Here is a 14,345-nt window from a genome sequence, read left to right as displayed (position 1 = left end):
TTAAAAACCATTCTTATCTAAAAATGTCCCTAGTTTACAATCACATACGTAAAAATTATATATACATATAAAGTTATTTTCTAATATAATGTTAGAATATATCTTTGACCATAAATATGTGGTGACAATTTTTATTTTACTCATTTATTTTGTAAAAACATATGAAATTTAAATTCATTTTCTAAAAAGATATATAACAAATTTCACTATTTTAAATATTATATCATTTCTAATTATTATTAGTAATATTATTGTAAATATACACACATATTACACGAAAATTAAATATAATTTATATTATTATATAAAAAATATTCAGTTTTTTGTTTACACATTTCTTTTTAATTTTATCATTTAATAAGTATTTATTCCTTAATCTTATATTTTAAGTGATTTTTTAAAATTAAACCATTTTCTATTTTTTCAATTTAATCCCTTTTAATAAAATATTATTTACAAAATAAACGAAACTTACTATAAGAAAATTATAATTCTACATTTATTTTATAATTATAATTTTATTATTTTTATTATATAAAAAAGTTTAATATACATATTTTACTAGTTTAAATAAAGAAGATTAGATTTTTCATGTCAATATGTAGCTTAAATGTAAATTAAGTGATGTTTATTTTGATTTTTATTTTCAATTATATTTTTATTATTTCGATTATGGGATCAAAGATATCTGCTTATTATATTATAGTATTTGAGCATTTGTCTTTGATTCTAGAATCTCCTTCACTCAAATTAAAAGGTTACATACAAAAAGTTATTTGAGTAAATAAATAAAAATCCAATAATTATAGTAAGTGATATGTATTAAATGTCATCATCATGTTCCGTTCATAAATTACAATAGTTTAATCTTGAAATAGGTAGTTATGTATGCAAGGTGGTTGGTCATTTAAACCTAAGTTTACTCTTAGGTTGACAGGACGATGCATTTATTAAAGAATACAAATTCTTTTGATAAGTAATTACAAGTTATTAAATTACAAATAAATTTCGTTGTTTCAAAAATTAATAAAAACTATCATGTTAACAAACTGGTGTTACTTAAAGAAAGATAAACTACATATGGATTAAAATCACTGGAAAAACACTGTATAACTATAGTTAAGATAATGATACTTTAACAATATTTTTTAACTAACATTTTAATATCATCTACGTGTCATTATGTAATTGGTCCAAAATTATTCCACAATCAATAATAATAATCATAAATACCAATATGGACCAATCACAGAATGACACGTAGATAATGTTAAAATGTTGTCAAATATCATTATCTTATAATTAAAGGGTTAAATATGTTTTTAGTCCCTAAACTATTGGTCGTTTCTGGTTTTCGTCCCTCTTTCAAAGTAAGGTACAATTTGGTCCTCATTTTTTTCAAAATTTTCGTTTTAGTCCTCGAAAACTAAACACTGTTTAAAAATTTGGTCCTCATTTAGCAACAAATGAGGACTAAAACCAAAATTGCGAGGACTAAAACGAACGTTTCGAAAAGAATGAGGACCAAATTGTACCTTATTTTGAAACAGGGACGAAAACCAGAAACAGCCAATCGTCCCATAATTAAATGCAATTTTGTTGGTAGTGTAAATTTGAGTTTAAAGTAATGAAATTTGAGTTTAAAGTAATGAAAAGGAGAATTTGGCCTAAAGTGTGTGGAGAGTGTTTGTGGGGAGATGAAAGGAGCAGCGAAAGTGATATTTTTGTGACCACTCATTCATTCACCTCGAAATTTCATGGACTCTACTTTTCTGTTTCTTCCTAAAAATGAACAAATTTCAGACCTTCTTCCATGTGCTTAGGTTGCCACATATTTTTTTCCAAATTTCACTATAGACAATCCTTGTCCACAAAATATCACATTTCTACATTAAAATAATTAAGAATAGTTGTGCATTAGAGAACATGTACGTGTGTTTATTATAACGCCTCATTTTTTTTCTTCCTTTTCAAGTTTACATGTGCTTTTGGATTGGTTGAGAAAGGTTTTGACAGAGACTGCTACATACAAATTATCAACACCTTCTTCTACTTTTCCTGCCATCTAGATCAATTTGGTTTATGTCATTACTTAAAGCTTTCATTTTTAAATCTTATAAATTAGTATCAAAAATTAAGTTTTTCTTTTAAATTAAATTATCAAATATTTTATTTCTGTTTTTTGTGAAGATTATGTAAAATATTAGTTCTAACAAAAGCATGTGATTTCTCACTCAGATAATATTCCACAAGCCTTTTGTTTTTTAAAATGCGAGACTAAATATTTTATATCGTAGTTTAAAAATAAAATGGAAATTTTTATAGTAATATTAAGATAAAAAACATATTTAACATTTAATTTAATACATGTTCTACGTTTATTTTTGTAACTTTTGGTAAAATAAATTTAATCAGTAATACTTTTTGAAATAAATAGTTAATTTACTGAATATTTAAATTTTTATAAAAATAATGTGTGTGTGACGTAACTAATCTTGTATCAAAAACTAATAAAAAAATAGACCTTAAAAATTTATTTTCACTCGTTATAATTTTAAAATGTAAGCTTATTTTTTTATATATAGGAGATTATTTTCACTACTGATAAATTTTTATATTTGATAATGAAGATAAGTAAATAAATCTATTTATCTATCAAGGATGAATATGAAAAATAAAATAACAATAATGCTAATCTAGAATATTCTAGTGTAATTATAGTGCACCAAACAGACTCATCATTTGACTAGGTCACGTACATAAATAGTTACTTGTTGCGAAAGTTCGTGTTATGTTTAGTTTCTCAATGGTTACTATTAATTTTTTTTAGTAAAAATTTATATTTATTATTATGTTTTTATTTTTATCGAATATAAAAGTTATATAAATATTCATTAAATGTTTTTAATCGGAAAATAAAAGTAAACTAAAAGAAATATATTATTACAAAAGTTTCAAGATAAAAAAAAAAATTAGTGATAAAAAATACAGTACCAAAAATCAAGAAAGTCTTAATAAGTTACCACAATGATGGCATGAATATATGTACGTATTTTATCATATTTTTATAACCAATTTACAGCAATCAAATATTACCTATGATTAGTTAATTTAATTGGATATAATATCATGATCGTGTTTGATGTCATCATGTCTCACAAGACTACACAATTTTTTCCTAATAATATTATTTAGATATCAATGTCTCGTGATATTAAAAAAAGTTGAAAATAAAGAAAATGTAAGACAAATTTAAAACAATAAACAAACAAAAACAAAATAATAACATTTATAAATATAAAAAATATATTTAATATTTAAATATAGCATACAATATATACATTTAATTAAAATTTAACATTAAATAACATTATTAAATGATAATAAAAAATAGTATTATAATGTTCTAGTTGGACTTTACAACTTGTATTAGAACACGTTACACAAGTCACCTATCAACAGTTTATGAAAATTAAAATTAACCCAAGATTTATACATCATTATATGGGAAATCGTTGAAGGATAAAAAATATAAATTTATATATCTATTACAAATAATAAAGTTCATAATTATTTATTAATCTTCAAAATAACAGAACGGTTATAATAGAATTAAGATAATCATATGAATTAAGATAATTTATTATGTAGATGTGGTTTAAATTTCTTTAATATTAAATCTTCTCTATAAATCTTTTCAAAAGAGAATATATATATATACATATATATATATATATATATATATATATATATTATTTGAAAGTGTCAATTCTTTATTTATTATTGATAGACTCTTTATTTTAAATTTTATAAAGTTTTTATTAAAATTCACATGAAATTTAAAATTTTACATGGGAAAACAATTACATCCATTCTAAAAAAGAAGTTTTATGTAAACAATTTATATAATTTAAAAGTTTGAATTTCTTGTGTTTTTATTAATTTTCTTAAAATTAAAACTTTTGGGCATTCTAATAAATAGGTTAATTGACACTAATTCTTAAGCTATTTAAGTTGTAGGTCGAATAAGCTAATTGAGACTAATTCTAGTAAGCTATTTATGATGATGTAACTGTGATGCTATAATGTCTATGATGTCATCATGATATGATCTTTTGTTAATAAAGTGTATTTCTCTACATTTTAATGCTGATGTAATACATACCAATCACAAAAAATAAAATATAACTTTTCAAAAATATTAAAAATAAATAAATTTAAATGTCAAAATTATAAAGTCGAGGTTTAATATGACTTGCAAGACAAAAATAAAATTAATCATTTGAAACATTAAAATTTTTAAAAGATAAAAAATGAAATATGAAAGATTAAAATGATATTTAATTATATAGTAAACAAGTGAGAATTGAATCTCATTAAGCAAAAAGAACTGTGGTGGGGTTGGATTTGGTGGCAGGAAGGAGACCAAAAACAATGGTGTTGTTGTAGTCAAAGAAGGACAATAATTAAAAACTTCTTTCCCAAACATAATGGAATTTGGATTCATATACATAGGGAAGCTGCATACACAAACTTTATAGAACTAACTTAATACATAATTTAATAATGTCTAATCTTTATTAATAATTTTAACGAAATTCTTAAATGAAATCTAAAAAAGTTTGCTTTCAGTTTTACAAAGTTCAAAATTGATATTTAAAAAAAATAAAATCAATTTATGAGATTAAGATTAATTCTCTTTTAAGTTTTGTTGGTCCAATTCTTTGTTTTCACTTCGTTTAATTATATTAAAAAATTATCTATAGAAGATATCCATATTAAAGTTAACAAAGATTTAATTTTTTTATAATAAATACAATTAATCTATTGAAATATTTCAAATTTATATTTATAGATTTCAAAATAGATTTAAAATTAATATTTTCTAAATTAAATAAGTAATAATCATATTTTAGTTTAAAATAATTATCATCAATACTCATTATTTTTTAAAATTACTAGATTTATTGAATATTCCTTAGGGTTGGTACCATCCTATTCCTTAGTAACCGGAGGCTAGTACAAAAGTATAAATAAAAAAGTTCCATTAAAGTGGTAAACTAACGACAAATGTTTTAGGTAAAAAATTATTTTGTCATGATAAAATATCTTATCCAATGGCCTATGTGAATTTATTTTTTAAATAATAGCAAAAGATATTTGAAAAGAAAGATTAAGATAATTGTTTTGAGATTAAAATTAAGGATGAGAGGAGGGAGAAAAAAGATTCTGTAATGGAATATTCGTGGAAGCAGGAGTGCTCAAATAATGGTCCTGCTCTTACTTAAATAATGTGAAGAAAAACCAAAAACATACAAAACAACGAAACCACCGTTTCTCTTTCAATTATTGTCTCTTCTCTCTCACTCTCTGCTATTTCATTCATCCATAGATTCTTCTTCCAACACACAACACAACACTTAGATTCAACCATCTTTCTCTCTCTTCTTTTTCTTCACTTTGGTCTCTCGCAGTTCTTAACTCATAAGTCTTATCTATCTATATAAGAAGAAAGGCAGCTCCTTTTTCTGGCTCACAGTCACAAGCTTCATCGAATCTAAGTGAGAGAAGTTTGCATGTTGAAGAAATCATCGAGAAAAGGGAAAGAGAAAGAAGAGGGGATTGGGTTGAAACCCGGGGTTGAAGCGTTGCAGACATCACGGCTATTCTAAGAGTCTATCGCTTTCTCATTCATGTCCCAACTGTACGACGGGCGGGTTGCATAATTCTCGCCAACCCTTCGCCGCACGGTGGGCGTGGTGCGCTGCCTTCAGAAGGTGGTAGTCCCTCCGACCTCCTCTTCCTCGCCGGTGGCGGTTTCTCCTCCTCCTGCTAGTTTCTTCTTTCTCCTTTCTTCTACTTAGTCAACTGCTTTAACAAAACACACGCAAACACTTTCGCTCTTTCTTCTTCTTCTTCTTCTTCTTCTTTCTCTTCTTTGATTTCACAAAATGATGCTCAAAATCAAGAGGGTTCCTACTGTCGTTTCCAACTACCAAAAAGATGATGCTGGGGACTCTTCTCGTCCCGTCGGAGGTTGTGGTCGGAATTGCCTCAAAGCTTGCTGCATTCCAGGTCTTTCTTTTGCTCCAACTGATTTTCATTACTGTTATTAGTCTGCTTTTATGTTATATGTTAAATTAATTGGCTGTATTAAAAGGATTGAGGGTAAATTACTTGCTGCATGCATGAAATAAAGTTTACGAATTTAGATTTGACGAGTCAAACTAAAGTTTGGGAAAGTAATTGAAATTTTGTAACAAGAGACCTGAGTTTTTTTTTTTCAGAAAAAGTTAGTATGGAAACATTTTTTTGAGGTAAGCAAACGGGTTACGAAACTGACTTTGGAACATCCAAACATGTATCTAGTGGCGGTAGTTGAAAAGAAAATGAACGGTTCATATTTTAATATATTCACGATTTGTTATTATGAATATACTTATAATCTTCACAATTGATTTTCTTATCAACAAATGATATATATCTGACTTTATCCTCTACAGTGAGTTGGATCCAGGTATCATATATGTTTTTTTTTTTGTGATTTGTGTCTTTGTTTTTGTTTACAGATGCAAAACTTCCTCTGTATGCTTTTAAGAAGGTTAATGGAAAGGATTTGGCTATGCATGAATGCGGGGAGCCTCCCGTGGCATTCCTGGACTCGCTTCTTCTTGGAGAGGTAACCATGGAATTTTGGTGATGGAGAACGGTTAACATGATGTTTTTCTCTGTACCCTTTGTTGTAAAGTGTTGTTTACTTTTCATGGCAGTGGGAAGAACGCATGCAGAGAGGACTTTTCCGCTATGATGTTACTGCCTGTGAAACCAAGGTTCGCTTTGTTTTCCTTTTTCTAAATTCTCTGTCTTTCTCTGCATAGATATGGGTGGTATGATTTATGACTGTGATGTGTTTTGTGGTGACTTTGGTGTAGGTGATTCCTGGTGAATATGGTTTCGTTGCTCAGCTTAATGAGGGTCGTCACCTCAAGAAGAGACCAACTGAATTCCGAGTTGATAAGGTTCTGCAACCATTCGATGAAAACAAATTCAACTTTACGAAAGTTGGGCAAGAAGAGGTCATCTTCCAATTTGAAGCTAGCGACGACGGAAAAATCCAGTTCTTCCCAAATGCTCCAGTTGATGTTGATAATTCTCCCAGTTTTGTTGCCATCAATGTATGGATACCAACCTTAAATTTGTTCTTCTGGGTTCATAGGCATTGCATGTGATGATGTTTGTTTGTCTGTTTGTTTTCTTAACAGGTCAGTCCTATTGAGTATGGGCATGTTTTGCTGATTCCGCGCATATTTGAGTGTTTGCCCCAAAGGATTGACCGTGAGAGCTTCCTGCTTGCACTTCACATGGCAGTGGAAGCTGATAATCCATATTTTCGATTGGGTTACAACAGCTTGGGTGCTTTTGCAACTATTAACCATCTTCACTTCCAGGTACTGGTTACTGAATTAGCACTTGTTGGTCGTGTTGATGTTTTTGTTCTTCAACACTACTCTGCCATTAATCAGATCGAAATTTGATGACTTTTTTCCATGAATATACGCAGGCTTACTATTTGGCTCTGCCCTTTCCCATTGAGAAGGCCCCCACCAAGAAAATTGCAAATTTAAATGGTGGGGTGAAGATATCTGAACTGTTGAAGTATCCTGTTAGAGGTCTTGTCTTTGAGGGTGGAGATACTCTGGAAGATTTATCAAATGCTGTTTCAGATGCTTGTATATGTCTTCAAAACAGTAATATACCGTTCAATGTTCTTATTACTGACTGTGGAAAGCAAGTCTTTCTGTTACCACAGGTAAACTAACTCTGAAACTAAATGAATTTTCCTTTTCCTAATCTATTTTCATTGGTTGTGCGGGTGTATTTACCAAATATGTTAACAGTGTTACGCAGAGAAACAAGCTCTTGGAGAAGTGGATGCTGAGCTTCTTGACACCCAAGTTAACCCTGCTGTGTGGGAAATTAGTGGGCACATGGTTTTAAAGAGGAAGAAGGATTATGATGAGGCTTCTGAAGGCAATGCTTGGAGGCTTCTTGCTGAGGTATCCCTCTCCGAAGAGAGGTTCCAAGAGGTCAACGACCTTATTTTTGAAGCCATTGGCTGCAGTGAATTGGACGATAATGTTGAAGGTGACAAGGAAGTTGATGCAGTCAGCTCAAGTGCACACCCTACTGTGGTGGTAGCTGGTTCAAAAGAATGTGTTGTTCTACAGTAACAAGGCTCTACTACTATGAACAAAACTCATGGAATCTGCAGCATTCTAAGAATAATTGCTGAACTATTATATCACCGTTTAAGTTGTAGTACTGTGTTGTTCTTGAGCATTAAGGTCATGTGTTTTGTGTATTTACCTTTTTTCATGTGGAAGTCGATGAAATAACTACTCACCTGAGTAGTGTTGGTGATTTGGGTGTATGGTAATATGCTTGACTTGACTGTCTCTTGTGGCTTTCATGCTGCAAGAAATAATAAATTCAGGTATCTGTTTGTTCAGGGCTAAATCAAACTGCAGCTTGAATTCTCCAGAATGAAACTTTCACTTGCTGTATTTCGGGCTTCACTATGTAATAAGTGTTATGTTTGTATATTAATAAATGATATTCTGAATGTCTCTTGGGTGTGCAGAGCTGTGTTTGATTGTTTTAGATTTTGATAAAATTGATTCTAAATAGTAGATTGTGTGATTTTGATAGAATAGTTGAATATGATTAAGGGGTACGTTGAAATTCATTGTACTTGAGTTTTATGTTGCAATATGTTATCAGAAATGATATTTTGACCCATAATTTTTTTTTTTTACATTTATTATAGACTATTTTTTTTTTACTTTTTTCTAAAAAAATATAAACATTAATTTTTTTATAATTATTTTCATTTTATATTATGTATAAATGAGTATAAAAGTATCATTTGGGTAGAGGTTAAGTCTTCTTTCACAAAAGAGTCTCTAAGTTATAATCTTAGTTCAGATTTTTATCTTTAGTCCTCTTTCTATTGTTCAGTTTCTATTATTCAGTCGAGTTAAGTGTTATTTATTGGGAATCTAAACGTGAGTCTAAGTTTCTCATGGGATAGAAATGAGAAAGTAAAACATTATATAAAGATAAAAGACTCATTAATTCACTACTTTAAGGTTTTGGGTAAAGATCGATGGTGATTCCTCGTTTGGTTTGATTCAGATTTCATTAGTATTCTAATATCAGAGTCAATGATTTGTTAATATGAACTGCCCTTAGAAAAGGCTATTCATGGTTGGAAAGGTCTTGATAGACCCAACATTATTTGCATAATGATTTGTTAAGATGAACTACCCTTAGAAAAGGCTATTCATGGTTGGAAAGGTCTTGATAGATCCAACATTATTTGCATAAAATACTTTGATATTAAAATTAGTGTTTGCCTAAATTTTATAATAATAAATATGCAGTAAAAGTAAACAATTTCAGATTTTTAGATGTTAAAATCAATGTTTGTCTGTATTTTGTAATAATAAATATGCAGTAAAAGTAATCAACTTCTTAAATATACTGTATTTATAAAGTTCAGGATGCACTTGTTGTTCTAATTACAATTCAAATAATAATAGTTTGATGTTAGGTTAATGTAATTATTGTCGTTTCTAATTTTTCTGTAGGCTTCGATCGGTCCACCAATTATCTATTATAAAATCGAAAGGTTTTTGACTTCTCGACCATACTGTACACTGTTATTCTTATGTTATAGTACAAGAAATCAGTTATGGTCCCGTTGAGCGTGGTCCTCACACAGTAGAACTTTTGTTTTCTAGTAATTCATTTCAAGTTTTCTCTAAGTTTTTGGACTAGGCAAATACTCATCTCAGGAAGGGAAACGTGAACACCCAAATGCGTTTAGTAATTAATGCACTATAATGAAGCAATAAATGATTTGGTATCAGTGAGCATTTGAACTCCTTGCATCGTAAATTTGGTGGTGTTGACTGTCACAGAATATCTTCAAATATGCGCCAAATATGAAACATTCCAAAAGGATACCAATGTATCTGCAATTAAAATTAGAAAAATTTCCCTCAAACTATTTCCAATTTGCTTACCGTGACATCTTTTCGTGATAGAATCGTCATTGCCAAATAAGACTCCAAAAAATGGTAGTCACGAGGACTTCAACTGGTCATGAGAAGAGTGTTCCATAGGAAACTGGCCAATTTTTTGCAGTTAAACTTTTCTCAAATTCTGCTTAAAGTCAAAAGCGCGTTTCATTCTTTAATTTAATCTTCTTACAATACGAAAACATAAAGGGTTAAATATGTTTTTAGTCCCTAAACTATTGGTCGTTTCTTGTTTTCGTCCCTATTTCAAAGTAAGGTACAATTTGGTTCTCATTCTTTTCGAAAGGTTCGTTTTAGTCCTCGAAAACTAAACACGGTTTAAAAATTTGGTCCTCATTTAGCAACAAATGAGGACTAAAACCAAAATTCCGAGGACTAAAACGAACTTTTCGAAAAGAATGAGGACCAAATTGTACCTTACTTTGAAAGAGGGACGAAAATCAGAAACGACCAATAGTTTAGGGACTAAAAACATATTTAACCCAAACTTCAATTATCATCATTACGCTAATGACTTCAGGTTAAAGCATTGATGATCAAAAACCATTACTAACATTAATTATCACCGTCTTTTCAGAAGGTATTTCCATTTTCATGTGACCTACTTCCCTTCAACGTAGCAGTTTCATGGTTTAAGATAGAGCATGATAATGCCCAAGTCACGCACGTTAGTGATGAAGTACCATATTTTTAAAATGAATCAACGTAAAAGCGTTAAGCCTGCCAACCCGTAATGCAAAAATCACAGAGCTAGCTGACAAAACTTCCCTTCAAATAATAAAAACAAGTTTAGACAACGTTCACCGTCCATAACTCGAGACCATGCTAGAAAAACACGCCCCTTTGGCTTCTTAGAAAAGCAACTTCACGTAATAAACCCTTATATATTGGCTCCAAAGTTCTACCCTTTTCAAGTCTGAAACCACTTCCTCAAGATGGGTCTGCAAGTGCAATCTTCAGCTCTCTTGATGTTGGTGTTGGTGCTGTTCTTGATCAGAATAGAGGGAAACCCAATACCAAAAGAAGTGCATGAAAATGGCATTGAGCCCACATCATTGATGGAGAACGATGCTAACCAAATCACTGGATGTGCTGGAAGACCATTGATGTGTAGCAGAGGAGAGCTTTTTCCGAGGTTTTTGTGCTGTAATGACCGTTGTGTGGATGTGACTTCAGACAACGATAACTGTGGGGTATGTAATTATAGGTGCCCCTTCAATCGTCAATGCTGCGGCCGTTTGTGCGTAAACACATTAATCAACATTTACAACTGTGGGGCGTGTGGAAATGTATGCCCTGTTGGAAGGTTATGCATATTTGGAGTATGTGCCTTTTCACGAGCACTGCCATTTCCAGCGCCACCATTACCGCTTCTAGTACCACCAACTCCAGTTCTAGTACCTCCAACACCGGTGCCATTACCGGTGCCACCAACACCGGTACCAGTGCCACCAACACCGGTGCCAGTGCCAGTGTCACCGTCACCGACACCGGTGCCGGTGCCAGTGTCACCGTCACCACCACCAGTATCAGTGTCACCATCACCAGTGCCAGTGTCACCGTCACCATCACCAGTATCAGTGTCACCATCACCAGTCCCAGTTTCACCATCTCCAGGACCAGTGTCACCATCAGCATCACCAAAACCAGTGTCACCACCACCATCACCAGTGACGGTTACACCATCACAATCACCGGTGGCAGTGCCAGTTTTCCCATCTCCAGGGCCAGAGATACCTACAATGGATTAACTGTTGTAATTGATTGTAAATGGGGTCTCATGGTTACCCCTTTCTATAGTTGGAAGTTTGTATCCTTGTTATTTAAAATAAGCATTTGAGGTTTTCATCTGCAACTGTTTGCTTCCGTTTCGAGATATTAGTATGAATTTTACGATGTTATGTTGCAGTTACCTATGATACTGGTTTGATGTTTTCTGTGTTAGCAGAAAACCGTGTTAATGTTATGTGGAGAAGAAAACTTCTGTAGCATATTATCAAGGTTTGATAATGGCTGAACTAACAGTATTATCATATAAATATTCAAGACATTTTAAAGTTAATATATCGATCGTTTATAAATTAAATCTCTCGTATGAAAGGGACAAAGTTCATATGATATTGTTTCCGAGGTCATATAAAGAAGTGAAACGGTTAAAAGACACGCAACATTTCTGATTTTCTCCGTTAAATCAAACCTCGTCTAGTTTCTCTTCAACAAAAGGAAGAGTTAAACATGAAGAAAATATTTTCCGCAGACCAATTTCAAGTATTGTTGATAGACAGTATGCTTTTCTCATTCATGGAAGCACTCATATATATTCAAATGTGAAACTTTACTTATATTCAGTAATTATTGTTACATAAAAGTAAAATAAATAATTAATATGAACACAGACACAATTAGAACAATTATACACGTATGCTCGATTCAATTCTGAGTGTTGAACATTCCTACAAGGACATGCAACAGTTCATAGTCTCCTTCAGATTTTTCCTGTTCAGGACATTGGTTATGTGCAACCTCAGTCTCACGTTCTATTTATCTGGCACTGCTGCTCTTCTCTTTGAGGAATCAGGACTGAGGTTTTGTTTTTTCGCTGTTTCCAAGCTTCTCCTCAGTAAATTAATCTCCCTGATATAATAATGTTGTCTGTCGATAACCAATCCAAGGAATAGAGAGAATCCTGCCAAATAATCAAAAGGGTTAAAATTTACATGTTCTGCAAATAATATACCAGAAGAAGTGGCAAAAGGAAAATCTATGTTCGTTGATACTAAACAAATTCTAAGCAAATCTATGTTCACTTCAGAGACCCGTCCGAGAATCATAGTTATTGAGTGCAACAAAGATAGTAAAACAGGTATTGTAAGCAAATAAAGAACTGATTTTTGGAGTAATTACCCAAGAAAAATGCTTCCAAGAGACGATATGCCATGAGAACCTCATCAGTGGGATTAACTATGCCAGTATCCTTTATACGCTTTTTAATTTCGGTTATTGTATACACGGTGGAGCTGAAGACCACAAGCATGGTTGCTGCCACAGTTTTTGTAACCAAGGGGCCCCTTCCCTGCTTCGAAAGGTCTAGACCCTTCACCACCAATTTTCGAATTGGATTTGCAAAAGATAATACTAAGGTTAATGCCATCTGGGTAATCAAAAGCATGAATAAAGGTTGTATCATCTTTGTGTAATTGCTTAAACCTTGATTTGTGTGGTGAACGTAAGATGAGAGCAGGTAAAAAAAATGAATTCTTGATTTTGACTTGGAGATGTGGTTATAAGCTAGTTTTGGAGACTTGTGAGATTGGGCAAAGAATTATGCCATGCTTTTCTTTCCGAGATCGAAGGAGGTTCAGGATAACTTTTGACAAGAGCAAACAATGGCAACTCGGTTGATCAGAATAAAACTGAAATTGGCCAACAAGAAATCCTCATCTTCAGTTTTCCTTAGAGATTATACCCATGTTTGGTTTTCCATTTGCAAGGCACCGAAATTGAAAATTAAGAAGCAAGTATATGGGTGTGTTGAGAAAATCTTGGATTATGTTAACAGTAATGTTTTCCTAAACACACCCTATGTAACCTTCCCTTGATAACTGGAGACCTTTGAACATGATCCGCTTTCAAAATTTAGGATTGCCGTAAACATAAAGTTTAATCCTAGAATCTAACTAACTTACCGCTTCTATTGCACAAAACTTTGTTTAAAGTGTGGGTATTGAGCACAGATTAAATGTTATCTGAAAACATAGAGTACCTTAATGAGTTGTGGAAACGGAACCGTTACGGGTCTCTTCCGTTTCTCTGCCATGTTGAATGTCTGTTGTGTGACATTGCCACTCTCCTCTCAACCGAGTTAACATGAATTGAACATATATGACTACAAATTCATTTTAAATAAAATTGGAATCAAATTGAAACCTTTTAAGACATTGAAAAGTCCAAACAAATATAAGGACCACAAAAGCCTATTCAGACATTGTTGCCTGCATCTGATATTTCGTGACCCCAAAGTGGTCGTTTGCAGTTGATAAATTAACCAGTCAAATTTCCAGAGTAATATGGATTCAATCTTGGTATGGGAATCTGTTTGATTTTACACAATCTTATCAATCAATCAATAGGCGATACAATAAAACTTATAGTATTGGAGCTCATTTGAATGTGGTAGATTTCAATTAATGGTGATAGTTTTATTCGAGATTTACCCATTAAGAACTCTTTTAACATCACATT

The 14,345-nt window shown here is 31.6% G+C and overlaps 3 protein-coding genes across 4 annotated transcripts; 2 read left to right on the top strand and 1 right to left on the bottom strand.

The window, feature by feature from the left end:
• Positions 1-5,329: 5,329 nt before the first annotated feature.
• LOC124833993 (GDP-L-galactose phosphorylase 1-like) lies at positions 5,330-8,627 on the top strand. Its single transcript, XM_047308572.2, has 7 exons — positions 5,330-6,075; positions 6,570-6,679; positions 6,771-6,830; positions 6,933-7,175; positions 7,263-7,448; positions 7,562-7,810; positions 7,899-8,627. Exons 1-7 carry the CDS (start codon positions 5,952-5,954, stop codon positions 8,229-8,231), a joined length of 1,305 nt encoding a protein of 434 aa, XP_047164528.2. The 5' UTR covers positions 5,330-5,951; the 3' UTR covers positions 8,232-8,627.
• Positions 8,628-10,889: 2,262 nt separating this feature from the next.
• LOC124833990 (uncharacterized) lies at positions 10,890-12,015 on the top strand. Its single transcript, XM_047308569.2, has one exon. The coding sequence runs from the start codon at positions 11,039-11,041 to the stop codon at positions 11,852-11,854; it is 816 nt and encodes a 271-aa protein (XP_047164525.2). The 5' UTR covers positions 10,890-11,038; the 3' UTR covers positions 11,855-12,015.
• A 406-nt stretch (positions 12,016-12,421) lies between these two features.
• LOC124833992 (B-cell receptor-associated protein 31-like protein) lies at positions 12,422-13,960 on the bottom strand. Of its 2 annotated transcripts, XM_088103132.1 has the most exons (3): positions 13,867-13,960; positions 13,008-13,197; positions 12,422-12,789 (listed from the first exon to the last, which is right to left on the bottom strand). In XM_088103132.1, the coding sequence occupies exons 1-3, from the start codon at positions 13,918-13,920 to the stop codon at positions 12,641-12,643; spliced, it is 393 nt and encodes a 130-aa protein (XP_087959258.1). In that variant the 5' UTR covers positions 13,921-13,960; the 3' UTR covers positions 12,422-12,640. The 2 variants fall into 2 exon arrangements, with proteins under 2 accessions (XP_087959258.1, XP_047164527.1); XM_047308571.2 differs by lacking the exon at positions 13,867-13,960 and having other exon boundaries at positions 13,008-13,818.
• Between the last annotated feature and the right edge of the window lie 385 nt (positions 13,961-14,345).

The sequence above is a fragment of the Vigna umbellata genome, chromosome 1, assembly GCF_029865625.1.
Source record: "Vigna umbellata cultivar VRB3 chromosome 1, Vumbellata_1.0, whole genome shotgun sequence".
In the NCBI taxonomy this organism is placed as follows: Eukaryota; Viridiplantae; Streptophyta; class Magnoliopsida; order Fabales; family Fabaceae; genus Vigna; species Vigna umbellata.
The sequence above is the reverse complement of the archived record's forward strand: the minus strand, read 5'-3'. Positions and strand labels throughout refer to the sequence as shown.

Coding starts and splice junctions, on each gene's coding strand:
- LOC124833992 (XM_047308571.2), bottom strand. CDS start 13,290: ATGATACAACCTTTATTCATGCTTTTGATTACCCAGATGGCATTAACC. Junction 12,790..13,007: donor CTTGGAAGCATTTTTCTTGG/GTAATTACTCCA, acceptor ATTATTTGGCAG/GATTCTCTCTATTCCTTGGA.
- LOC124833993 (XM_047308572.2), top strand. CDS start 5,952: ATGATGCTCAAAATCAAGAGGGTTCCTACTGTCGTTTCCAACTACCAA. Junction 6,680..6,770: donor ACTCGCTTCTTCTTGGAGAG/GTAACCATGGAA, acceptor TTTTCATGGCAG/TGGGAAGAACGCATGCAGAG. Junction 7,811..7,898: donor AAGTCTTTCTGTTACCACAG/GTAAACTAACTC, acceptor ATATGTTAACAG/TGTTACGCAGAGAAACAAGC.
- LOC124833990 (XM_047308569.2), top strand. CDS start 11,039: ATGGGTCTGCAAGTGCAATCTTCAGCTCTCTTGATGTTGGTGTTGGTG.